The sequence below is a fragment of the Poeciliopsis prolifica genome, unplaced genomic scaffold (assembly GCF_027474105.1).
Source record: "Poeciliopsis prolifica strain line A6 unplaced genomic scaffold, Auburn_PproV2 SCAFFOLD061, whole genome shotgun sequence".
NCBI lineage: Eukaryota > Metazoa > Chordata > Actinopteri > Cyprinodontiformes > Poeciliidae > Poeciliopsis > Poeciliopsis prolifica.
The window spans coordinates 1,280,854-1,307,607 of record NW_026562436.1 but is presented as its reverse complement, the minus strand read 5'-3'; the positions used below and the strand labels follow the sequence as shown (position 1 = coordinate 1,307,607).

General features: G+C 41.6%; 1 protein-coding gene across 2 annotated transcripts in view; it reads right to left on the bottom strand.

Moving 5' to 3' along the window:
- Nucleotides 1-338: 338 nt before the first annotated feature.
- vcanb (versican b) overlaps nucleotides 339-26,754 on the bottom strand; it is a 30,696-nt gene continuing 4,280 nt past the window's right edge. Inside the window, exons 4-18 of one of the 2 annotated variants that reach the window (XM_055060751.1) lie at nucleotides 25,366-25,540; nucleotides 23,706-23,833; nucleotides 22,952-23,248; nucleotides 21,335-21,567; nucleotides 20,899-21,250; nucleotides 17,604-17,633; nucleotides 11,886-12,046; nucleotides 9,961-11,281; nucleotides 9,745-9,858; nucleotides 9,542-9,655; nucleotides 4,628-4,786; nucleotides 4,475-4,557; nucleotides 1,950-2,094; nucleotides 839-1,021; nucleotides 339-758 (exon numbers count right to left, since the gene is read on the bottom strand). In XM_055060751.1, coding sequence (XP_054916726.1) covers nucleotides 529-758; nucleotides 839-1,021; nucleotides 1,950-2,094; nucleotides 4,475-4,557; nucleotides 4,628-4,786; nucleotides 9,542-9,655; nucleotides 9,745-9,858; nucleotides 9,961-11,281; nucleotides 11,886-12,046; nucleotides 17,604-17,633; nucleotides 20,899-21,250; nucleotides 21,335-21,567; nucleotides 22,952-23,248; nucleotides 23,706-23,833; nucleotides 25,366-25,540 — 3,725 coding nt within the window. In that variant the 3' untranslated portion in view covers nucleotides 339-528. Of the gene's footprint in view, nucleotides 759-838; nucleotides 1,022-1,949; nucleotides 2,095-4,474; nucleotides 4,558-4,627; nucleotides 4,787-9,541; nucleotides 9,656-9,744; nucleotides 9,859-9,960; nucleotides 11,282-11,885; nucleotides 12,047-17,603; nucleotides 17,634-20,898; nucleotides 21,568-22,951; nucleotides 23,249-23,705; nucleotides 23,834-25,365; nucleotides 25,541-26,754 lie in introns of both variants that reach the window. The other variant, XM_055060750.1, reaches the window with a different exon arrangement.

Genomic DNA, 26,754 nt, shown 5'->3' with positions numbered 1-26,754 from the left:
CTTTGAATATTAGCGGTTCATATGCTATGCAGTCTGTCTGATACTAGCAATGTAATTTATATTGACCATATTCAAAACTTCATGACAAAAATGGTAGTTTCTTGGTGAGCCTTTACAAAAATTGTGTTTTCTTGCTCTATAAAAGGTAGAACTGGAGAGTCCTCTCATCCACATACAAAACCCTCTGCAAAGTGTTCTCAGCATGAACATTTTCTGAAACTTAAAGCAACAAGAAAGAGTGTCAATGACTCAAGTTTTGCGATGTTGTATAAAAACTAAGACAATCGCTGAGTTAAGAAAAAAATGAATCAGTCCCAAGTGTTACAGTTAATATCCTAGTGTTTTTTTTTTTTTTTTTTTTTTTAAGAAAATACATGTTGGCACATCTCACATGTTGTTCTTGTGAGAGCCATCAATAGACAGGCGATCTAACAACACTGCTTCTGTCTATCAATGCCTGCGGACCAACAAGGCCAGTCTGCATTGATGTGTTGCCGTCACGGCTCTTGAGCAAAACCTCAAACTCATTCAGTGGCCGTCCTGATCCCTGTGGTGAACGTGCTTCTTCTGCCGGAACAGCTGCTGAACTCGGGTCTGGATGGGGCTCCAGAGGCTCTGCAGGATCCCGTAGTTCTGCTCCTGCTCCTGGGTCTGATCAGCCTTCTCTTGGCCGTTGGTGTTATGGACGTGGTTCCTCTTTTGCTCCTCCCTCTGGTTGCCGTAGTGCTCAACAATCATTGACTGGTGGTAGGTCGCAGCTGAGAGAGACAGATATAAAAAAAAAAGTGTCAGCAGGATAACTGCTGCAGGCGTTCAGTCCCATTCAGAGCTCACTTACGACTCATGCAGGTGATTTTGGGCGTTTCCCACTGGCCGCTGGCGCAGCAGCGGACGGTCGGGGTGTGTCGCTGGATGAAGCCCTTTTTGCAGTGATATCGGACCAGCGAGTTGATCTCATAGCGGGGCTTCTTTGCTCCAAACACTTCAGCGTGCTTCACTAAAGGCGGCTGGCTGCAGGCCACTGGAGGGTAAAAACAAAGAGCAGCAAGAGCGACAGACACGTTCTGTCGTCAGCAATGGACGGTGCAGCCACAGGTAAACAGTCCTATATGTAATTTGGAGAGAGATAAAATTAACCAGTATGAACTACTGGGAGTTCAGTCATTCTCCCATTCATGATGGTGAGATACATTGTAAACACAGCTGTGGATACAACAGTATCAAAAGTATCAATATTTTATATCTCGGTATCAGGGGGGAATATCTGGTTTGCAGCGTCTGAGAGCGAAAATAAAGTTTGCTGTCAAATTATAAATATATGCTACATGTTCTCACTTTAGTTTTACTATTTACACAACAAAAACACAAAATCTCTTTTTGTGTTTTTGCACACGCACAAAATAGTCTATTTCTATAAAATCGACTTGCAGACTATTTTCTAGTGCAAATTACTGGTGTTATTTTCATTCACTTAAAATAAGACAGAGCTAACTTCAAAGTAAGAAATAGGAAGTTGTTTTGCATTAATAATTCCTTAATATGGATGAAAAAGTACTTGTTCCACTGACAGGTCATTTCATGTTTAATGACCTGACATTAAAAGTCAATGTCAGGTCATTCAAATGTCTTTGTTATAAAGAAACAAGACATTTGTTTATTTGTGACAAATGTCTTGTCATAAATAAAATGACTTGACTTCTTTTTATCAACATTGGGGAATTACTGGCTTAAAACCGAATCATATTTCCCCCTGAAAAACTATTTAAGGTATTTACTCTAAAAACTAGAACAAAAGTACTAAATACAATTTTGAGTCTTTGTAGTGTGAACTGCGTAACACACTGTGTGCCTGTGCTCAGACAGCAGGGGGCACTACAGAAAGAAAGACATTGAGAGTAGTTCTGAACAATGAGGGAACTGACAGGTTTGACATGCGGGTTGGAGCCTACCTGTTCCCTTCTTGCAGGTGAAGGTCAGGTGGTAGTTGCAGGGCACGTCGTTCCACTGCCCCCCCTCATGCCAGATCATCACCACGCAGTCCTCCCCCGACTGGAAGAAGCTGTCCGGCTGGTTCGGCCTCCAGTTGTCATATTGCTGCAGAACATGTTTCATTTTAGTGATGCAGTCAAATAATAATCAGAAGCTCAAATTTCACTTCAGTTACACTCAGGATTGGACTTTTGAAATTCACATCTTGTGTCTTGTACCTGCTCCTTTTTGAGCAAATGATGGCAAATTGCTTGCAGTGAGCATGGTGACTTGTTTAATTTTATTTGATATTTTTCCTGTTTTTGTTCAAAATCAATAAGTAAAATGTCCAAATATGTAAAAATGTTGATTTTTGAAGTTTCCCTGGCTTTTTTTCTAGACATTTTCAGAAATTAATTAAAAAATTTCAAGTTTTTTTTCTATCAAATTCTCAACTTTTCAAACTCAAACATTTCCAAGTGTCATAGTTAAAAATGTATTAGATTTTGTTGAAAATATATTTCTCCTCTTCTCCATCGGTCCTAATATGCTGTTGCGATTATTTATTTTCCAGTAATTTCTCGCAGGCTCATTTTTCTGAGGACCATCTAACTGGAAAAAGGTCAGCATCTGATTCGTTCCTCGTTCTGCCAACCAGACTTAATGAATGAAAGAAAAAGGGGAACAAAATGTGCCCAGAAGCTTAATGAGTTAATGAAAACTGGAAGTTATTTCATAGTAACTGTTCTCTAACATCTGCAGACTCATGTAGGACTGAAGCTGCAAAACACCAGCAGCTACCTTCACTCTTCTTTTTCCTCACCAGGAGCTGGATGCATTTCACTGAGCTACCAGACGGTGGCGCTGGCGCAATAACCCAGAGATCAGGGGTGGAGAAGCTGAAGCCTCATGTAGGTTGGAGTAAACATCTAAACAAAAAGAGTCCTGAGGTTTGGTTCAGACGGCCTTGGTAGTGAGAAGAAGTGAAGCTGCAGGTTTAACGTCTCTGGGTGTGTCCGCTTCCTCAGCGATGACACATCTAAACAACATTTTCCGTGTTGCTCCCATCAACTAATCTGGCTCACATGCAGCCCAGTTCCCCCAGAACACACACACGAGGAGCACACACACGTGTGCAGCTGTGTGCGGGTTCCATGTCACAGAGACACAGGTCTGCTGTCACGGTGCTGCTAGGTCATCTGTATAACAAATATTTTCCCGTAACTCAGCAGAGGAACGACTCTGTCTGATGGTAAGATAAAAATAAAAAATAAAAAAAAGTGAACGTTTTATGTTCAAATTCTTAAACTGTTGCTGTGGGCAGCAATCTGTAGAACTCTGAAGAAAGAAAATCTCTCCAGAGTCTGTGTGTTTATATGATGGTTAATGTGCAAGCTGCTTATAAAGGTAATTTATGTGTTCCTCCAGCATGTGATTTGTTGGCGTGTGTGTGTGTGTGTGTGTGTGTGTGTGTGTGTGTGTGTGTGTGTGTGTGTGTGGGGGAGGGGGGGGGGTGTGTGTGTGTGTATGTGTGTGTTTTATAGCTGTAATCAGTATATTGAACAATATCTGATCACCTATACCTAAACATCCTCAGGCGCTTTGGATTTCTGGAACAGAAAATCAGTTTTAGATTCAGATTGACTGCCTGTCAGAAACAGAATCAGCTAATTGCTTCAGCCTGCTGCACTATGAACAGTTGATTGTTACGATGTGCTTTCCCTGTATGCAGTGCACCTCAGTCTGCCTGGCTGTCTTGCAACAAAAGGAAAAAAAAAAAAACAAGCACAACTAATGATTAAGAGTATTTATATTAGTGTTAACGGGGCAGTATTATGTATTTACAAGCCACACAGTGTGGCTTTATATCGCAATCAAGTAACTTTGTTACCTTCAGTTGTTATAAAAATGTTGCAAATATAACTTACAAGAAATTTGACTTTGTAATTTAATGTTTTGAAATTGGGCCTCTGTCTCTAAGAAACTCCTGCATTTTCCAACACTCCACCTCCAGGAAGTCATTACAACATGGCTCCTCTATTAACCCGTCAACAATGTTTTCACAGCGTTGCTTTGAGCTGTAGCTCCTACAATGAGTTCAGCAGATGTGCAGTTCTGCTAGGTGTTTACTAATTGCTGCAGACTAGTCTGAAGGAGCTGCTCTGTGAGGAGGAAGGTTGGAAGCTGCAGCTCCAAGGAGGAGTTTTGTCCTCCTAGGCGGGGCTAGGTTCAGCCAGCTGAATGGTTTCCCAGGGAGAGTAAAAGATTTTTCAAACATGCATGAAAAACATATAATAAAATCAAGGCAACACTGCAGGTATGTTTTTGATGAGGGGATCACGTTACAACATGAGAAAAGTTAATTTCACTCAATATAACCTCTTTAAGTTTTTTGTTTCAACTGCTTGATCATTCTACCCTTTTTCACTGCTAATAAAAGCAAATTGGAAGTTTCAAATTTGCTCCCTCCGGTCCACTCTGATCAATGAACTCATCATCGGCTCACCATCGGATTCCCGTCGGTCCACCTGAAGTCTCTCTCAAACATTCGGTCATTCAGGCCGATCCACTGGTAGTCACTGCCCAGACCTGCAGATGGACGGACGGCCTGGTCAGTGAAGCAGAAGAAGCAACGCAGCTCTGCCTGCGACAGACTCACGGTTGACAAAGATCTGCTCCTCCCGCGACAGGATGCTGGTCAGGTGGCCCCCGTGCAGACGACACTCCCTCTCCGCAGCGTCCCACGTCCGCCGGTGTTTGAAGTATTTGTAGCAGTGGGACTGAAACTTGGCCCAGCCGATCCCACACACCTCAGTGTCTGCACACACACAAACACAGCATGCTGAACACTGCTAGCAAAAGGCAACAAATACACACAGTTTTTAGAATTCTAGTAATTCTCCATCTCATGGTGGCATCCTCAATATAGTTTAGATGTGTTTCATCATGTAGTATTGCAATTGGTTGGTTTTCTTCATTTGTATTTGTTTGTCAGTTAGCCACTTGGCTACTGTCTCATACATTCACAAGAAAATGTTCAGTAATATTCATTGTTGCAAGTTTAAGAATAAACTGAACTGAATTACAACACAAGCAGAGGATGCTGCTCACTTTGCATGAATGAAAAAGGTTTTATTCTGTCAAATATTCTGGCAAAAATGTTTGCCAGAATATTTGGCAAATATTGGGGCTGAATCTGTCATTGTCTTCAATTATCACTAATCATCATGATTGGTGATTAGTCTGATTAATCACAGCCCTAGATAGAGGTTAATCAGCTTATTTTTTTAATTGACTGACAACACAAAATAAAATAAAAAGGATTAAAGATATGAAATATAAAAGAGGTGCAACAAAATATTTCATCAACAGAGGAATTTCATTTCTTTCTCTCTCACATAAAGAGATGTGATATTTAACTTATACATATAAATTAAATGTAAATGTATGCTAAACAATTAGCTTTTGAATAAGACCGTTATCAACCATATTTGTGTTTTTTTTCCTTCTTTTTTTTCTGACACAAATATAAAGAATAAATTGACAATCATCCAAGTAATCACTCCATATCTATGAGTTGCCTTAGTTGACAGGCTCAAAGTAGAGTAATGTCATGTCACGAAAAGGAAGTGAATGTAGTGACTCAATCACACAATGCAAGTAACTGTCACTGGAAGTCAATGACTCACTGCAACCTGATGGGTTTCCTTAGATAGAAACTTTTGAAACTTTGAATTATTAGCTGAGCCTGATGTCTGGGATCAACTGGAATATCAGTGTAGTTGAACTGAAATGACTTTTTCATAAAACGCCTGGAGGCAACATTTGTTGTGAATCGCTGCTTTATAAATAAGCTGAACTGAGTGACAAATTTTTTTTTTTTATTTTTTTTTTTACAAAAACTGTTTTTTTCGCAACAGGAAAAGTCAAACATCAGCTCTGCTCACCCATCAATGAAACCAAACTTTGGCGAAACGTTAAACTCCGGCTGAGCACAAATGTGGAGACGTTGCGCAAGAACGCCACCCTGAACGGGCGCAGTGGTCAGAAGCATGGAGGGTCCGACCGAGCGTGTGTGATGGCTTTGTTTTGCTTTTTTCGGTCGGGCTGTGTAAATGAGGGAGTTGAGCTGGAGCCACGCTGCCTTAACAATAACCTCCAGCTGCTCCACAAAAGCTTTCATTTGTTTTCTTCTCATCAGACTCGGTTGTTGCGGCGGCCAGATCGATGCTGAAGGGGAATAACCCTCACACACACAAACACACGCACACACACACACACACACACCCACACACACACACACACCTCACTCCCCAACTCACTGAAGGAGTTCAATAATGCACAGTTGGACTTCATTAACCCTCACAAATAACCCGTTGTGTGCAGGTCAAACACACAGACAGGCACATTTAGCTCCATGTACAATGACTTCAAATCTCAGAGTCAGCGCTCTGCATTGTTGGCCTCAGCAAACAAAGCCTGTTTTGTGTCACTGGCTTCAGGATAATGTGAACACCAATAAAAATCGCAATGGAAAGTTGCTGTCAAGGCTTGGTGGTATTAGCCTTCGTCAGCCCACCTCATCCTAATGGCTCCTCTGTGAGCCACCTGGAGGCTCAGGTGAGGCCTGGAGCGCTGCCCTCTGCTTGAGGCCGTGTGAGATGAGCTTTGCCGCTCTGACGTGTTGCGGCGCGGGGGTCACAGGAGGTCAGCCTAAAACACCTCCTTGTCTCCTGCATCCAGGAAGCGAGGTGGGAGGCACCATGTGGCAGGACTGAGTCAGTGCCAAGCAGCTGCAAAAGTTTTCTGCTAGAATAATAGAGCAATTATCTGTTTTGTTTTGTTTTTTTCTTCCAGATCCTTTCCGCTATGAGAACTCAACAAGAGGACATCTGTGTCCCTGTCGCTGTGTCCACCACCTTCTGGACGCAATGAGGAGGAATTCAGAAGTTTCATCTAACGCTACATGCAGCATGCAGCACATTTATCTTGCAAAAGGATAAACTGTGCAGACAAACAATTTGAGGCTGGGGATTTCTTCCCCCCACGGCTCATAATGAAACGGGAAGCAGTGTAAATAATGAGGGCTTCAACAATAGGCCCGGCTCACGAGACGAGAACATGCTACATGATGTTTGGTTCATGAGAATGAGACGAGACCAGATTTCGCTTTAGTCCCTCTGCTGGAGGCAGAGATGGACATCTGGACAATACAGCAGCACGCTCAGTGAGACTTCTACCCAAGATTCACAAGGATGAAGCAGGTTTTCTGCTGGATCAGGTTGAATTAGCACACTGACCTTCACAGACTGCATGGATGACATTCATCAGTCAAGAAGAGAAGTCTTGTGCAGGGTTACAACAGGTTAGAGTTTGTTATAGTTTAGTTATTGCAAGAAAGTGCATACCTATTAAATCTGAAGGTTTTACATATTTTCCACTTATCTCTGGTTTAGGGGGTTTAAGATGATCTTCAGATAAGCTGCTACATTTTCCACATGCTCTGAACACTGCTGTGCATCTGAAACATGATTTTTACCAATGGGTTTTGAAAAGCTGGACAGCAATGTGATGAAGAGGAGCGGACAAGCCAGGCGTGAGACAAGTGAGTGTGAGGCTGTTCACTTCCGACTCTGACGATGAAACCTTCAGTGGTTTCAGAGCAAAGCGGCAGGAGGAAGATAAACCAGCCAGCAATGGCTTTCATTTCTTCTTAAGGAGCCGTTTCTGTTCAGGACAAGTATTTATGGTAAGTATTCAAGTTACAGCCAGTATGTATTTCATTAAAAGCTTTAAAAATTATTACATTTTTTAAAATACTTTTTTAGAGACAAGTGTGGCCTACAGATAGACAGTTTTGTTGTTTTTGAAGTTAGTGGGTGTGGCTTCAAGTCAGATGACCTCAATAGTCCAGAAATTATAATAATTAGTTTTTCAAAAGCTTTACATTTTAGCTTCAATATTATTGAATAAATAATGACATATTAAAGATCGTGGTTTGTATATTTCTACATGAAGATAAATATTTCAACCTGTTTGTTCAAACAGGCTTGTTGTTTCTTTGTCCCATGACCGCAGTCTAGTTCTGTTAAAGCAAATCTGGAGATACCAGCAACAGCCATTTGCTTCAAAAGATTACATGCCTAACTTTTGAAAAATACATGCACCTTTCCCCCAGATGTGAATCCAGTGACTTTAAGCTCTGCTTTGAAAGTTAGATAACTTCTGGCCTGCAGTTTCACAAATCACTTTAGATTAGAAGTTGTGTGAACAATCCTTTTACCTCGAGATATAATATGCTGGCTCACAAATCGGAAAAAGAATGCAACTGGCCTGCCTGAAATTAGTCCAGTGTTCAACATACTGAAGCTTATCATCTTTTTAAATTTACTCAGTGCTCATTTGAATACAGAATAACTCTTGTGGCTGAAAACCAGCCGTCAGCTCTGGAAAATCAGAATCTCAAGCGCCTCTTGAGACCTCGTCCAAACCTGGATGGGAGGCTGAGTAATGACAGAAGAATTGGACGGCAGGCTGAAACTAATCTGCAGAGGAGTCGACGCCCGGTGCTGGAGATTGTCCAGCTGCACTCACAAATGTGTGCACAGCTCATTCAGACCGATGGACAAGTTGGACTTAAGTGCATGTGCACATCGGCGTGTGGCATAAAGCTGGAAATGAACCCAAAACGTTCAGACTGCAAGACAAATATCTTACCCACTGACTCAATACGTGTATTCTTTGAAGTCACCAGTGGAATGATGAAATATTACTGTACAGTGCCTTCCAACATGGAAGTTAAAGTCCCAATTAGATCCTTCAAAACTTGTGTCTCTCATTCATCCTGTACTTATTTTTGTACATCTCTACAGCATAGAGATGGAGAGAAAAATGGCATCCAATCCAAACACAAAAGTGTTGTGAAATAACATTTACATTTGGTGCTCTGATTAATGTGTGGCTGGATAAAATGAACTGTGATTAAGATGAATGTTTTATGAAAGGGGATAGCAAATCAGTGTTAAGTCCATACATTTGTTCAGCTTTTGTAGCCCCTTGTTCTACACTTTGCTTCATACCGAGGGTCTGGACCCTCCACTATTGAGAGACGATGGCTTGCTCCAGGCATGCACTCTGATTAAAATAAAAATTTAACCCAATATTGTGACATTTTTAATACAGCATGAGCGAATGAGCTTCCTGGAATTTGCATGTGATGTGAACAACCATGCTGCAGTGAAGTGCCTTGCTGAACTAGTGATTGTTAATTGACATTTGGAAGCATTGCCAATGCTTACTGAACAACTTTGTTAACTTCCTCCACTGCCATTGCCAAACTACAAGCAGAACACAATTCTAGAACATGCCGAGAGTTGATGATTGGCCCAGTTGAAATTCTACCGGAGAAAGTCCAGACGGATCACTGAAGTGAGATCAAAATCGCGCGGAATTGTGTAGAATGCAAAGGTAAAAAAAAAAAGTTCTAGTTCCAGGTCTTATAAACCTCACATTTATTGACCTAACACAGAGCAGACAGCAGCATCAAAAAGCTTGTCGAGGTGTTGTACTCCACCTTGTTCGCAGAGCTGTCCTGTGTAGCTGGGTAGACAGAGACAGGTGAAGGAGTTGACCCTGTCCAAGCAGGTGGCTCCATTCAGACACGGATTAGAGTTGCACTCGTCTACATCTGCAGACACACAACACAGGGCATTATTATCACACATCATCAGTCTCTCAGCATGGGGATCGAGTGGTCGGCTCTCTGTGTCTGGGTACCCGTTTCACAGCGCAGTCCGCTGAATCCAGGTGCACAGACGCAGATGTTTACTGGGCCTTTCTCGAAGCAAGAACCTCCATTCAGACAGACGTTGACTGAGCACGGCAGTAGGTCTGCACACATTCAAAAGAACGGATGGAATAGTCAGCTGAGCTGTGATGTCCAGCTTCTGTTTGTATGTAGCTACATGTACTCAATTGGTCCAAACCTCATACCTTGGACATTCACAGGGTTGGGCTCCACAGGAGGCTCTAAGCCAGCCCTGACCTCTGTCTGCTCTGTGATTCCACTCTGTACAGAGCTCTCCGGGCGGGACTCCAGCAAAACAGGGGAGCTTTTACTGTCATAGTCCACAGATTCTTCCTTTGGGAGAGCGTTAGCTGAAGGGTCATGGATTAAAGCCCATTGGGGGGTGGAGAGGGTTGTCTGCTCAGCAGGTGTAAAGGCTGCTGTGGTTGGAGCAGGCTTATCCCTCATGCTGAGAGAGGAGCTTGTGGTGGATGGACCTGAAGTATGGTCAGAAGTTGGAGGTGAAGGCTTGTTGGTGACAGCTGAATGTTTCTTGAGATCCGGAGAAGTAACAGAATAATGCGTAACCCTGCTGGTTTTGGAGTATGTGTCCTGTGTTTCTGTTGTACTTTGGTGTCCAGGAATCAGTGGTGCCACACCTGGTAAAACAGTGGCACTGACCCCTGGAGGCAGGTCAGCCGGACCATCCTGATCCCCAGAGGCCTCACCCTCCCCAGACATCTGCTCTGCACCTGAGCCTGTTTCTTGAGCTCCATCAGCAGTCTCTGTAACTCCATCTGTTTCTTTTATGACTGTTGCGTGTATAGGCTGCTTGGTGTGAAGGGTTGGGTGAATTGATGGGGGTGTCTTGGCAAGGCTGGGGATATCTGGAAGGTAATCATCTTGCCCCGAGGCCTCCTCCTGTCCAGAGGCAGATCCTTCAAAGTTGCTTATCTGGGTGTGTGTGGACGGTTTCTGGGACTTTATACCTGGGCTAAAAGTTGGAGGTTCTCTCCCTCCTATCTCTGCCTCATCCGTCATCACACCAGGCAAAATTGAAGCCAGAGTGGGAACATTTCCATCTTCAGAACGCTCTTGCAAAGCCTCGGCATTATTGTCTACTGTGCCTTCATGGACGATGTTAGGGCCGGTCTGGGAAGCATTATGGACAATAGGAGCTGGCAGTGTTGTAGATGTTATTGATGAGACTGTAGAGGAAGATGTGGTGGTGGTGGCTGCTGCTGCTTTTTCTGGTTCTTCAGATGCAGTGATCTGTTGGTCTACAAAGACTTTGGGGGCTAGTTTGTCATCAAGGACTGGAACAGTAACACCCTGTTGGGCTCTATCTGGGGGAGAGGTGGCCGAATCGCTGGTCTTGTCTGGGTGACTCTGTGAAACACTGTGGTCTGAAGGATGCACACTTAGATCGTGTTTGTCTCCAAAGTCCACCTCCCCAACAGAAACAGGTGAAGCCGTCTCAAACTGATCCCCTCTGGCTTCTTCTGGAGGTTGTGGGCTGAATGACATCTGGATGGACAGAAGCAAATGTATAAGTTCATGAAGAATATTGGTCTGACATCACTGACAGACCCTAACAGGAGTCAAAGAGTCACGTGTGAATAATTTTTCTTCTATCTTGCTGGATGGGAACGAAGACTTTAAATCTTCAAAGTATAAACTGATAGAGTAGTCATTTGTCAAGCAGATGACCTTGCATGTTTTTTTTTTTTTTTTTTTTTTTTTTACAGCCAAAACTGAGGCTGACACAACATTGTGCAGTCTAGTCCTGTCAGAAGACTGGCTGAAGCCACTCCTGGTTCAACAAAGTCAACTAGTGGAGTTCTACTCATTTCATTATGTAGAAAACAATCATAACCAAACCAGCAGACTGCGCCAGCTGATAAATAAATAAATTAAAAAAAGCTTTATGAACATAGAATGTCTTAACTTGACAAGGTCAAGGCCTACTACTTTCTCGGTTAACTGATTCACTCAACCTACTTTCAATTACAGTAGAAATAGTAATTATAGAATTGTTACTGCACATCTACTACAACTGATAGAAAAGGAGAGACAACGTCTGGAATGACAGACTGGCTGAATTATCAGGTGACTAAAGTCTCCTCTGTACCTCATGGGTTCCATTGAGAAAGCGGATCGTCTCAGCGAGGAGGTCAGAGTCTTCATTGTTTGGAACAGCCTCACTGGATATCTGAGTGAGTCCGGACATTTGAGGAAATAGAGGATGGGAGCCATTTGATGGCTTGTTCAGGAAATCCAAGACTCGACTCACTGGAGGCAGAGGAGACAGAACAAGCTTTAACAGAAACAGACACACACTGGTCTGACGTAAAAGCCTTTGTGTACTATTTGTACCAAAGTGTGGGCCATGGTGAATATAATGAACCAGGGGTTAATGACTCATATTCATATTCAATGATATTCATCAATGACTCTCGAGAACTACAGTTCGGAAAAAGATAGTTTAGGGTATTTTTTTCTTCAGCTAAACATAGTAATGGGTCACTTTTGACCCGCAAGACAACACAAGGGTTAAACAGATTTTGATCATCTTAAAATAACTGAAAAAAAAGATGTTTTTCTACTTATGTTGACAAAATCTCACTGGCGCCTTTCAGAAGTTTGTAAGTTCTAGTAAAGAACTTTTTTTGTAAGTTCTAGTAAAGAACCAGATTTGCCCCCAACTGCTCACTTGGAATCATGATATTATGACAATAATCTTTGAAAATCTATTCGTTTGTTTTCTCTTCTCTTTGCCGCAGATTTATTGAGTCTTCTGTTTCCATGCAGACTCCGGATCAGGCCGTCTACTTTGAATCCTGCTGGAGAAACACTGGCTGACGGTTCTCTGAAATTTATGTCCTCTAATTACTGTATGCAAACTGTGATGAGCACAGTTGAAACAAGATATTAACATAAGTTTATAAAAAGAAACCATTTTTTCCTCTGTGAAAAATGGCTCCTCCAAAAAACCATTTGCATCAATCAGGATTACCAAAATATGTCTCTGCTAAATACCATAAAGATGAGAGAAATAACAATGAGAGAAAATGTTTTTTTTCTGTTTGTTTTTTTTTTTTGCTTTCTTAAAAGTCTTGGGGTTACATGCTCTAAATTTATGGTGCGTTAAAACAATTTGTTTAGATCCAGAAGATTATGTCAATCTGATAGATTAAATGACAAATTTGAGCTGTGTTCTGTTTGTACATTGTGTTTTTAAGTGTTTGCTTTTGGACCGTGTCCTTGAGGATCTAGAAAAACGCCAAGAAATAAAACACAGTTGTATTATTATTAAATGCATCTGTGGATGTATTTTAATGGAAGCACCTCAAAGACACGCCGTCTTGAGTGACATCATGTGAAAGAAGAGCAGCAGCTGTGAAGCTCAGTGGTGGCAGCATGATTCAGAGGAGACATTGCTGCAGGAGAGACTGGTGCGCTTCACAAAATATACATCGTCACGAGGGACGAATAATACGTAGAAATATCTCGGAATGTCTGAAGACATCAACCGGGAAGTTGAAGCTTAGGCATAAATGGGACAATGAATGTTATTATGCATGTCAGCATCTGAATTTAAAGAAGCGGAGGTGGAAAAACAAATCCCTAAAAACCTTTCTGTGTCAAATTGTCTTGGTAATCCTAACTGACTTAAAGCAGGAAAGGTTTAGTCTGGATTAATGTTGTCATACAGTGAGGAGGAAAAGATTTCTGTCGTTTTTTACATTTATGGAAATGTGTGGTTTCTGCTGTACTTCTTCTGCAACCAGTGTTGCCCCACAGCAGCTCCTTTCTGATATTGATTTAAAGCAGCCACAGATCATAAACAGTTTCTGGCCTCTGTTTGTTATGATTAAGACCCGCCACTGCCAGCAGCTGCTCTGAAACAATGCATGCTTTTGTCTCCTCATTAGGATTTTATGTTCAAAATGGGAGAAAGGTTGTGGGAAGTTGGGTAAAATCCTGCTAGGAGGGATTCAGACTGACATCGGAAGACGAAAAGAACGCCATGCCTACGACTTTAAGAGGCCAGAAATAGTTTCTTGATAATTCAATGGCTTTAGTTCTGTCAAAGTTTAATGAGATGTAGGCTTTCAAACCCTTATTACTTAAGTGATAAGACAGCTAGAACTACAGAGGAGAAGCTAAATGTTTGTACAGTGAGGTGTATGCAGTGAGTGTTTTTCTCATTGAGAGATACTTTTAGACTTTCTTCAAATGCATGCAACAAAGCTCTTCAAAGTTTCCATAAACACTTTTCACATTAGATTCCTTTTTCTCAGACAGGTACACAAATATAAAATCCTTCAATTTCAAATGACCTTCTGTGAATCAGTGAATCAGTATTTTTTTTATAATTTCTTCAATTGAGCAAGTATGCGGCAAGGTTTATCATATTTCTCACTGAACAGCAAAGATCGGGGTCATGTTCAGTGAGCTGATATTTGGGTGATTTATTTAGTTCAGCCTTGGGACGCGGCGCTCCATCAATCTGCAAAGTCCACGGATCAAGAGTAAAATGTCTCTGAATTGTTGCATGAAGCTGGAGGCGTTTTGATTCCACTCTTTGTTCGTGGCAGAGCTTTCGGGCTGAATTGTGAGGAGGCCCACTTTTGGATGACAAACAATCCCACATGTATTGTATCAGGATATTTTATGTTGCATAATACTGTATTCACTGAAGACCTTTTGTTCTCTGGACAAATGATTTCCCAGATGCCCTCAAAGGACTTGGATCAGTACCTCCTGCAGAATTTCAGTCTGCCCTTGAAGTTTTCCTCGGATAGTAGGAGCGTGCCCTTCTGGCCGAGCGAACAGACCCACTCAGAGTTACCTGCTGCCAAAGCTGAGCAAGCTCTGTGCTGGAGGTTAATAGGGCTGGACAATAAATCAATAACAGTATATATCACGACAGACAAATGATCAATATCAATAGATAACACATCTGATAGAATATTCGATGTATAAAATATTGACAGAAGTCGTGGGAGATTTAGGCAATGGAAAAGTTTTAGCTGCTCAACCTCTGACAGCCAGCAAATCAAAGTGAGTGGCATCAACTAACTAAATCATCCTCCAAAGATCTGCCCCAGATTATTTGTGCATCATCAGCAAACACTGCTGCACACATCGGTGTGGTACATTAATGACATCACTGAAGCCCCGCCCATCGAGAGGAGGGTGACTTCTCCTGGTTCCTCAGCTGTAAAAGTTTAAAACAGTATCCACTAATTCTTGACCATCATATGATATGTTCAGAAGCCTACAGGAAATCTTAGCCAATACTTCACCACAAAACTGGAAGTGGCAATAACTTGGCTTTCAGCAGAACTTGTAAGAATCGCTGCTGAACTCGTACTGAACAGGACTGTAGGGGCTTGGTACTGGTCCATGGACCAATTGGTACCGGGCCGCGGAAGCAGTAATAAAATATTTCCTTTTTATGTATGGTTTGAGTCTGGAGGATCCAAAAGTCCAACAGGTTCGATCGGTTTGTGGGTCCAGGAGCAACACAACAAGAACCGGTTCCACAGAACATCCCGGTTCCAGAAGAACATCCAGTAGAACCCCAACATACCATAGTGAATTTAGAATAATCAAACATGATGGCGATGTAGGAGCAGCAGTGATAGTTTGTGGATCATTTCAAGAGATAAAAGACAAAAAGAAAAAACGTTTGTTAAATTGCTGTTGTTTTTTTTCATAGTTAACATTTTTAGCTGAATAAACATGACATATAATAAACAAATATAAAAATGAAATTTCCACATATCACTGCAGATGTCCACCAGACTATCAGTTGCCATGACGTAAGAACGAATTTCCTCCGTTCTTACGTCATCGCGCTTTCTGATTGGCTGCCTGAAACGTTCAACAGGCAGGGAAAACCCCACAGGCTGAGATAAAAGATAATGTTGACAACATGCACCAAGTCCCCCACCAAACACTGCAGGATGCTGTAAGATTGTTGTAACAACGCCCTATCAGATGCCCCCACCCACCACCATTTTTGCATTTGTTATCTCTGATCTCCATGTAATTTTAGAACTAATGCTTTCAAAATGCTTTCATTGTCTTAACCTTTTCTATTTAAGTTTCATTTTACCAGTCTGGTGGTTTCCAGAGTTGTTTTCATCCACTACAGCATTTTGAAAAGCGTTTCTGCTGAGCATGGAGGTTCTCAGACGTGAGAGAAAAGGTTGCAGCGCTTTCCTCAATAAAACGCGCTTTATTGCGTGATTTCATTCAATTCCTCAACCGCAGCTATTTTAAGGCTGGACTCAAAGCCATGTTCTCCGCTGGCAGTTGTATATCCATCACCCTGGCGCGCTCCAGCTTCCTAACATGGTTTGATTTACTTGTTTATAGGAAGAAGATATCACTTTTTATTTTCCATCTGTGTTTCCTGTTGGAGCGGCTGTGTGCAGCACCTGCCTGCTTGCAGGAAAGCAGCAGTAAAGCGACCCCCAGAGCGGTTAGACCCCGACACAAAGATGGCCAAGGGTCAGCGTGTGATGATGGGATGGGAAATAACAAGCTAATAGGTGCTAATAAAAGCATGGAGTGGAAGCGCTGAGGATTTCTTCGATGACTGATGAGTCTGGACTGTTTCTGCCCACCTCAGCAGCTGAAGGCCTCATGCAGACACTTTATAGCCTCTTTCAACACGGCCCTGCTCTCAGGTGTCATTTCACCTGGAAACAAACATTTCCTCTGCTGTGTCTGCTAATATCTCTGTGTGGATATTAGCACTTTTTCCTGCCCTTGTGGCAACATTTGAGAAAGGGAGGACCGTTTCCTTCAGTCTGTTGCTGTTAAGCAACAGGATCTGGTGCAAGAAGCTGGTGAAATCTAAAGAGCTTTTTTTTTCCATAGAAAATGAAGAAAAATGACAAAAATACAGCAAATCCACAAGAAATGCTAAACAACCGGGAATATAAAATCCAAGATAAAAATAATTACTAATTGTAACAAAAATGTCTGTGCATGCCTCAGCTTGTCCACTGAACAGGTGAAGTGATATTTCTGCATGTCCATGTGACAGTCAGCGGTGGCTTTGTGGTGACAAATCTACGTTTGGCCTCCACACTGTCAGTGATATTTACTAACCTGACAAAACATCCTGCACAGTCGGGCCCTGTTGTCACGACGAGCCAATCTGATTTGTTATTCGTCTCAACATGAAAAGTCATCTTGCTGCGCTGTCCAGCCATGTTGTTATGACTGTGGTGAAGTTATGTCTAAACATTTCAGAGCCTCCAGTTTGAATGATCTTGTGAGTCTAAAGTAATGCGGAAACTGGTTTTAGTGGGCTGGAAAAATCAGAAGCATCCATTTTTATACCGTTTTATGTTTCCATGTTTCATATTTTTGAATTATAGATTTTTTTTTCACCAGTTTGCCATGTAAATTTTTGACTCTAAATTAGTTCTGACTTGTATGCCTCCTCTGAGACAGTACTGCATTATTAATGACATTTTTCTGTTGATATTTTTTAATGTTTTCAAACACTGACTTCAACACGGTCAGAACAACAGAGAGGCAGCTTTACATGGAGACAGTAGAGTCCCAAATCCCAACGGCTCAGCAAGACAACAGACACAAAGACATGAGGAGAGACTGAAAGCACCAGCTCCAATGGAGCACCAGGATGACAGTGGATGTGCAAACATGGAGAAACATTTTGGCCACATTCGGACCCCTATGCAGACAAATCTCTGCAAACCAGAAAACTTGATTTCCATGTGACAGTAGATTACTTGAAGTATTTAAGAAAAACATTTTTTTTGCAGGTTTGAGTAGTTACAATAAGTCATCATTATCTTACCTGCAGCTGACTGGTCATCCTCGTTGTTCCCTGGAAGCACCCAATGATATGAAGTGGAAAAAGAGAAAGAGGACAGAGAGTTGGGTTATCTTCCCTGATGCAACGCTTTACAGTTTCAGTGCAGACATCATTACAGACATGTTCACTGCTGTGCATCATGACGTTCATGAGTGGATCTCACATTATGTTTTATAAACTTTGAACCATGAACCATGGTGTCTTTTCATACAAAGGACTTGAAGTGATCACAGCTCATCCTCGGGTCAGATGATAAGGAATGTGTTTCATGACTGAACATAAGAGTGACAGTTTTCTTCAGTGGCCCACTTTGGATTCTTCATGCAAAAGATTTTGCAGCGGTTTCCCTCATAGTGAGCGCTGAGTGACTGCAGCAATTTTTACATGTTTATGAGGATTAATATCAGCATCACCCTTCACTTGATTATTCAGCTTCATTTTATGCATTGTGTTTTTAACTGCAGTCTCCAACTCTCAAAACTTTAGATTAAACTGAGGTTTTCTCACATTTTTGTTTGTGAGTGAAAGATCTATAATCTATTACACTTATTAGTTTTCTCTTAGACCAACTTATTGGTGAGCATACTTAAAATTACAATATAGATGTTTTTAACTTTCCTGACTCAAGAATTTGTCAGTTAATATGAACAATACAGAAGAATGTAATGAAGTGAGATACTGCTGGTCTATAACTTCAACTTGAAGTATCTGGTAGAGGAAAAACAGTTTAGTAAACAAAACAAAAGAACTCAGCTCAGGTCCTGTCTGCAGCCAGAGGAACGACGACAACAATCAGAGTCAATTTTTGGTGACAAGAGCATCAAAATATGTGAATGGGAGCAGCTGTTTGGGAAACTAAACGGATGAAATCTTTCGCTTGTTATGACCTACATATTCTGTATATTTTTACACTTTATTTCAAACTATGAACAGCGTTGTTCAAGATGGAGCTGTAAACCTCTTGCACCATGTTTCAGTGGGGCATATCAGGGTTAGTGTAGATAGAAAAACAAGGAGTCATTTTCTGGCAAAAATACTCAAAGATTTTCTAGAAAATATATAGACAATTACTGAGCTCCAAAAGTTTACAAATTTCTAGAAATGTTGATATTAATCTGGGACATTTTCTAGAAAAAAAACATGGAAATTTCTGAGTTTCAAAAGTCATAAATCATTGACTTTTGATTTTTTTTTTTTTATTGCAAATTGTTAACTTTTGTAACAGAAGTTTTCTTATTTTTACTTGATTGATTGATCTCAGCATTTCTGAGTTTTTGGCAGAAATGTGCTCTCCTTTTTATCGATCTAAATCTGGCTCAGCTGAATTTACAACTGGCTTATTACAAGGATAAACCGGCACAACACTGACGATGCTAAAGAGCTGAAGGGACAGAGTCTCTGCTCTTGCTGAGAGGATCTGGTGTTTCCCAGGATAAACTGACATGTTTGCTGTATGTTTTGACACACTGCCGACCACACAGTCATGTCTACTTCCAATGAGTCAACATCTGGCTTTGCAGAGCAACTGTGTTCATGTGTATATTTCAGAATGTAAACCTAAAGGTAAGAAGCTGTTACACACCAGAAACACGTCAGAATTGTTTGCAGGATTTTCCTCTGGGATTTCTGACAGCAACTTCTGTCAAACCTTGTGTTAAAAGACAAAAATGTTGCTGGCCAAGAGTTTACAGAAAGAGTTTACACAATGTAAGCTTTGTCATATGTTGTAACGTATGATGAAGTGGACATAAGAGGGAAAAGTTTCTGCCTCTCTAAGCCTTGTGCAGATCTTAGTGATGGTACATGAGCCACCTGAACCGTAAAATACAAGTTTGTCCTTCGTTCTACAACTAAATGTCGAGTCAAGTTTTGAACCAGTTTGTTCCGTATTTCCATGAGAGTTCAATACAACACAAACACATCAGCACCAGATGTAACAATAATGAACAAAAAACAAAACCTTCAGTTATTGTGAAGGGATCTGTGTGGGACAGCCACATAGATATATGCATCCCTGTTACCTGCTGCTGGTTTTGCGCTTGCCTAGAGACAGACACTGCTTTGCTTTTGCTTGAATATTTTGATGATGCCATTTGACAAAAGTCTATTGTTTGTTTCATAATTGGTGACTGTGCGATGTTTTTATGATGCAAAGTTCTTTGGTCTAGTCTGGCCATTGCTTTGCTGTGCAATTCTGCTCGATTTTATTCTCGATTCACGGACAGTCTGGACTTTCTCCCATTGACTTGGATTCCCTCTGGTAGATTTTCTACCAGGCCAACGAGTGAACAGAATTGTTTTAGAATTTTTGTCTCCCTGTAGTTTCAGCAATGGCAGAGGAGGAAGTGGAGGAAGTTTTAAAGATTTCAAATTTTACTTTCTCAACTTTTACAAAAGCCTGAGTTGCATCTAAGAAGAGTTAAAGGGCAAGGAGAGCATTAATCAGAGAAGCAGCCAAGAGGCCCAGGGTTACTGTAGAGGAGGAGCTGCAGCTGGAGTCAGTCATGATGACACTTTCTGGCTAGTCATCTACACCAGAAATGTTGTCTTTATGGAATAGTGGCAAGAAAAACAGTATTACTGAAAGGAAAGCATAGAAGTCCTGTTTGCAATGTACAAACCACAAAGGGGACAGAAAATACATGAAAGAAGGCACCGTGGTCAGTTGAGGCCAAAATGGAAGTTATTTGGTCTGTATGCAATAAACTATGAGACAAAGAGGTTTTTCTAAGCTAAGAAAAAGATGAACAGAGTAAAATACAAGATAAAAACCAGGGAGAGGCTGCAGGACAACGACTCTAAACAATACAGCAAGAGCAACAAGATCTAAATCAGAGCATATCCATGTGTTAAATGGCCCAATCAAAGTCCAAACAAACGCATGTCCATATTGAGAATATGTGACACACTTAAAAACTTTCGTGAACAAACACTTCAATAATTCTGACTGAGCTTCAGATATTTTTTAAAAATGGTAAAAAAATGACTTTTAAATGTAAGTACAGCTAAAATGAGATCTACAACATGTTAACTCATGGAGCAGAGTCAAATCTTTTCACTTTAAGATTTGTGAAACTTTTAGCAACAACCTATTGTTTTTGTCCTCCAACATGATTATCAATCCATCATAGAAGATCCTAAAACTATCCTCTGAATTTAGTGGTTACAATGTGACAAATGGTCAGATTCAAAGGATTTGAAGGTTATGAATCAGCAATGATAACCCATGGCTGACTTATTCACATGCTGCAGGTCCTGCAAACCTGTGCAGACTCACCTGACTGATTTCCCTTCAGCACATTGACTACGAGGATGTGGAGCGTTTTGTCTGATGAGTCTCCCCTTAAAAACGCCTCTCCATTTGGTTTCAGCTCCAGCTCAGTCATTGGGCCTTGGCGGACCTCGTCCTTGAACACCACCGCAGGCTGTTGACCCACTTCTGGCTCGATGAGGAGGGAACTTGGCTTTGATGGGATGGCTTTGGGCGATGAGGTGGTGAATTCTCCAGCCAGTCTTGGTGTCAGGATGCTTTCTGGTTTAACTTCTCCTCCCATACCCACTTTGGAGATCAGGTCAGCACGGACTGGCTCTGCACTGCCATCCGGCTGGGGGGTGTCCAGTGGTGAAAACTGATTGCGGGAGGTGGGTGAAGGAGGCAGCTGATGAGACAAAACATCCCCTCTATTTGGCATTGACTCCAGCTGGCCATGTACCGTAAAATCTCGAATGTCCAACTCGTCCATGGTGGTGGAAAGAGTGGGCATGTCTCTGATGTGAGGGGAGGTGACCAACAGCGGGCTCACTGTGCCGGGCTCTGGCGTTCTGCCTTGAAGTTCAGATCTGTCTGGGTGTGCGGATGATTGAACATGCAAACCGGATGCGGAGGAGTCGGGTTGGGATGCAGCTGGACTCGTTGGAGAGCTGACGGTTGTTTCTGGTAGCTTAGCTGACAGACAGGAGGACATGAGACAAAAACATGTTTAAAAAATGTATTTGCATTTAACAAAGAGCTTCTCATTACTTTCAGTCATCCACTCGCTCACATGCTGATGGCGGTGAGCTACTGGATAGTAGCCACAGCTGCCCTGCAGTCTGACAGAAACATCCTCTGACCTCTAGCAGGCAAGGTGGGTTAAGTGTTTCACCCAAGGACACAATGATGGAGACAGGGCTCGAACCAGCAACCAGTAACTACCATCGCCCACATTAAACATCCTAACCATCAGGCCCTCGTGATGAGGGACCTGTTGATCACCAGAACCCATCATGTCCTCTACAGTGATAAGAATGTAAGATAATGAATGGATGAACTTCACCCGCCTTGCCAGGTGTTGCCGGTTCATGGCAGCCTTCCCTCTTTTTTTCCTAACTGCTGAGGTTAGAAATAACTGCTGATCTGGTAACAGTTTGCGGGGCTATGTTTGAAGTTTTCTTGCTTCTTGCAGCAGAGCTCAGGCTGACGGTGTCCTGCTCTGGGAGGACCCGGCAGACTCTGGATCCTCGTCGTGTTCAGGGATTCTGTTTTGCACTGTGAAAGCAACTCCGGCTGCACGCTGAGCCCAGCCCAGGGATGATGTCATGTTTTTTTGGCGAGCTGTGGACATCTGGCCCAACTGAGCTGCTTTCTCTTTACTCCACATTAACTCTCTCCTGCAGCTCTGCCACCGCTCTGAGAGCCTGGCAGAGGCCGCCATGCAGCCATCAGAAAGTACCTCTGCAGAGCCAGACATGGGAATGTTTGTAATTATACAGTGTGGTAAAGCGTCACGCTGGGAGTGTGTGCTTCTCTCTGCTATACGCTGACCTCTTTATTAACACTCTGTTGTGTCATTGCCTCATGTCCACTTCCTCTGTCTGTCTGTCTGTCTGTGCTGCTTGGGCCGAGGTCCAGCTGTGGAGTTTCTGCTCTATCTGTGTTGGCCTGCGCATGCTGGGTTTTCCCCTCATAAAAGCTGCCCTCTATAAACAGGACAGGAGAGTTATTCTTCTCCTGCTTCGGTCTGAACGCGGTTTGCTTCTTTTCTCTGATATCCCCGTGGTCATTAGGTGGCTTGTTTGTGCTGAAACACGCATCCCCAACTTAACAGCTTGCAGCTGAAGTTAAAAGTTCTGGCAGTTAAGCAAAAGTTGCATTTTGCAAGATTTTCCGTGACAACTTTTTATGACGGTTCATGTTGTTAACAGGCAGACATAATGGATTGATCAGATTCATAGTAAATAACTTCAATTTTTATGCACTTAAAATATTTAGTATGTAATAAAAGCACCATAATTGCTTTGCTTTTGTTTAATTATCTGTGTTTTCAGTATGAACTGTGTTTAGCCCCAACCTTTAAAGCAGAACGCTCCGTGTTTGTCAGAGGGATCTGGGAAGCCGGTTTGGTTGGTGTACTTGTAGAGGCTCCGGACCCCCAGCAGGCCGCCTCCACACTGAGGCAGGGGGACGTTCATGGGGTACCGAACGCTGCCGTCAGACAGCCAGCCGTAGTCGCAGCGGCTAAGCCCCGCCCTCCAGGCTGCAAACAGCTGACCCGGGGACGCCAACACGGCCTCGTGCTTCTCACACTCCGCCTTCGCCTCCTGCCAGGTGATCTTCTCGGTGATGGAGGATGGATAGAAGACTTCACCTGCACACAGACGACAGAAGAGTCTGACGGTTGGGTTTGCAATTTTAGACCCATGAAAGTCGTTTCTGTTAGCTTAAAGTCTTCCATATACAGATCCTCTGATTTCCAATTAACACTGAGTGCTTGAAATGTCAACACTTCCATGGTCACATGTTTTTCTAAACATCAGCTTCCTTCCCAAAAATGAGAGAATATTTGTTAATAAGTAACAAAAATAGAGATGGATACAACTTCTAAAATGTAAAAAAAATATGACTTAAATAAAGCACAGTTATAGATAACTGACTTAAAAAAAAATTGATGGAACATTAAAAAAAAACCCTACAATATAAATAAAGTGAAGAAATCAAATCAAAATGTCAAAATAATATTCAAGTCTGAAACTGTAGAACATAATTATTGGGAAAAAACTAGAAAGATAATATATTCTAACAGAAAATAACTGAACAGTGTTTACCCTGCAGCTCATCTACGAAGCAGTACACATCGAATCTCTCTGTGGGGTCGCGGTGGCCGTATGTTCTCACACCCGGGCGGCGCAGAAGGTCTCCTTCACAGCCAGGACGAGGCTGTGTGATCGGATACCTGTAGCAATAAGAACACCTCTGAACCAGCCTTTCTATTTATTTACTCATTTTATGCACAAGAGGCAGGAATCTGCTGATAGAGAGAAACAGATCCATCCAAAAATACTGATATTATTGACACGAGTCTGTATTGATATTAGCATCAGAAGATCGATTCCTTGGTTTCAGATTCCCTCTTGAATTTTTTATGTTTGTGTTTTAGTTTCTAAGCTCTGCCTACAAATGTTTTGATTTGATTTCTAATGAGAATTTTGTTTTGCATTTATTGATTTAGAAAAGAAAAAGCACACAAATTTGTTTCGTTTTCCTAATTTTTCTGCTTATAGTTTTGTTTTAAAGTGTTTTTTAGACACCTGTGAACTTTGTCCAAAGACTCTCCTGGGTTTTAACAAAATAAATCAAAGAAAAAAACAACAAAATACCAAAAGGTCAGAAGTTTGTTCAAATAACAAACTTATATATTAAAAAAGTAGCAGTTTCTGTATCAGTATCAGTATTGGTATCAGTATCAATATGGGCAATGCCAATATCGCTTTTATGCATGAATTGTAATTGTTTATGCCAGAATTTTTTTTCCATTTTTTCTTTATTTTTCGTAAGGCATAAAGAAAAATAAAGGTTGAATTTTTTTATTTGTTTATTTTTTGGGGGGATGATCACTTAGAATATTCTCCAAATACCAAATTGTTATTTGAAAAATACATCAGTAGTATTGTTCTTTATCAGGGGTTATCTGATGTCACAGTATTTATTTTTACCTGCAAGACTTGTCTGCAGTAGAGGGTCGGCTGGCATGCCTTTTTTTTTTGCCTGTTGGCCATATTGGATTTAACAAAAAATTTTTTTGCATTTGCAGCAAATGCAAAAAAATTATAGTAGTATTACTGCAATATTACTATTACAATAATATTTTATGATGCAATAGTGTCCACTTCGGTGGACTCAATCCACAATAAGCACAAGAAAATGGCTTTTAGAAAGCTGTTCACTGTTGTGACCACTATGCTTTAAGGGATATTATTGGTAATGGATCGACATCAAACTTGCAGTATTACACAAACGGTGGCAAATTTAAAGGTGAAAAATATACAGTAAACACAAAGTACTTTACCCTGTTCCAACATACATATAATACCCACTGTATTAGTTCAAGAAATTTCACATAGAGAAAACTAAATTTGGAAAACTCTTTCTTCTGTCCAAATTTATTTATTTCTTCCATTGTAGCCTTTAAATACCAAATGTTAATGTAACTATATTTTGTCTGTCTGATGATGTCATTTTAAATATTAAATTTTGATCAGTAACTCAGTAATTGCGTAGCTTTTCTACTAAATACCTTTTTAATTTCTTTCATAGCTACTTCTCATTTTGACTTGAGTGAAAACATGTTGAAGTAGTAGTGCTACTCTTACTTGAGTACAGCGTTTATGTACTCTATCCACCTCTGCATTGCACTGACACCTTTCCCCCCTACCAGTAGAAAACTGGAATGGATGTGTGAATGGGAGAAATTAGACATGAACGAACCGGACAGTATAGTCAGTGAGCCATCCTGCGTCGCACTGATCGAAGCCGTCATGAAAGGCAGCAGTCAGCTGGTCAGCTGTGGCCATAGAAGCGTTGACAGACAGACAAGCCTCCTTCGCTTGTTTGAAGTCCAGAGAGTAGCGGCTGGAGTTGGCTCTGTAGTGAAACACCACACCTGGACAGACATCAGCAAGGGTGATGGGAGCAAAAATGAACTGAGTTAATGGGATTTCAATGGTCTGAACTGGAATTCATTTACTGGTAACTGTTCTAAAAAAGTTTTCATAATCTTTAATAGGATTAAAAGTTGTTATTTTCATTCATATATCATTTTATAACACAATCAAGTAGCTCTGTTACCTTCAGTTGTTATAAAAATGCTTCCTATATAAAAAAAATGACTTCATAATATAATGCCTTGAAATCAGGCCTCCTACTCTTTTTAAAACTCCACTTTGAGGAAGTCATTACAACATGGCTGCTCTATTAACATTTTAATATATTTTTCACCAGTGTTGCACTGAGAAGTAGCTTCTATAACGAGATCAGCTGATGCTCAGTTTCTCCAGATGTTTGCTAATAGCGGCTGGCTAGTCTGAAGGAGCTGAATGAAGGGGCTGCAGCTTTGACAGGCAGAAGCTCAGAAACTGCAGCTATGGAGAGGAGCTTTTTTTCATGAAGGTGGGGCTATAAGTCCACCCAAGCGTTTTGCACAGCTGAATGGTTGCCTTGGAGATGAAAGGATTTCTCAAACCTGCATGATAGAATCAAGACTCCAGATACGTTTTTGATGCGGGAATAACATTATAATGTAAAGCTCAAAAAGGTTTATTTGACATAATACTGCCCCACCATAAAGGATGCTCCATGAAAGGAGGAAAATAATAAAGAAAACTGGAAGTGTCTCTCTCCTCCACAGTTATTTATAAGAACAGAAATTTGCTGCTGACAGATGCTGAATCAGATACATGGGAGTACAGAGAGAGAGCATTTCAGCTGTCATCCTGGGACGAAATTATCACTGTATCCCTGTGTCATTAGGTCTGGTGGAACATTTCTCATTGAGGGGAAATCCTGGCAGAGCCACAGGAGGACGTGAAAGGATGTCTGAGCCGTTAAATGGAGAGTTGTGTGTCTGTCATAGGGAGGGCCTTTGTGTGGCTGACCCCCAACAAAGAGTCCTGTTCAGCGTTAATGTGGAATCTGTGGAAATGTCTGAGAGAGAGAGGCTGGATTTGGTCATTGGATGAGCCGTTTCCAGGGGACTGATGGATGCCAGAGAGCTCAGAGTTTCAAAGTGCCTCCAGTGAACGTCGGCTCACCAGCCGCCAGGGTTTATAACAGGGGTCACTTAGTGGCTTTAACGAGGCTGAGCAACAAAAAGAAAAC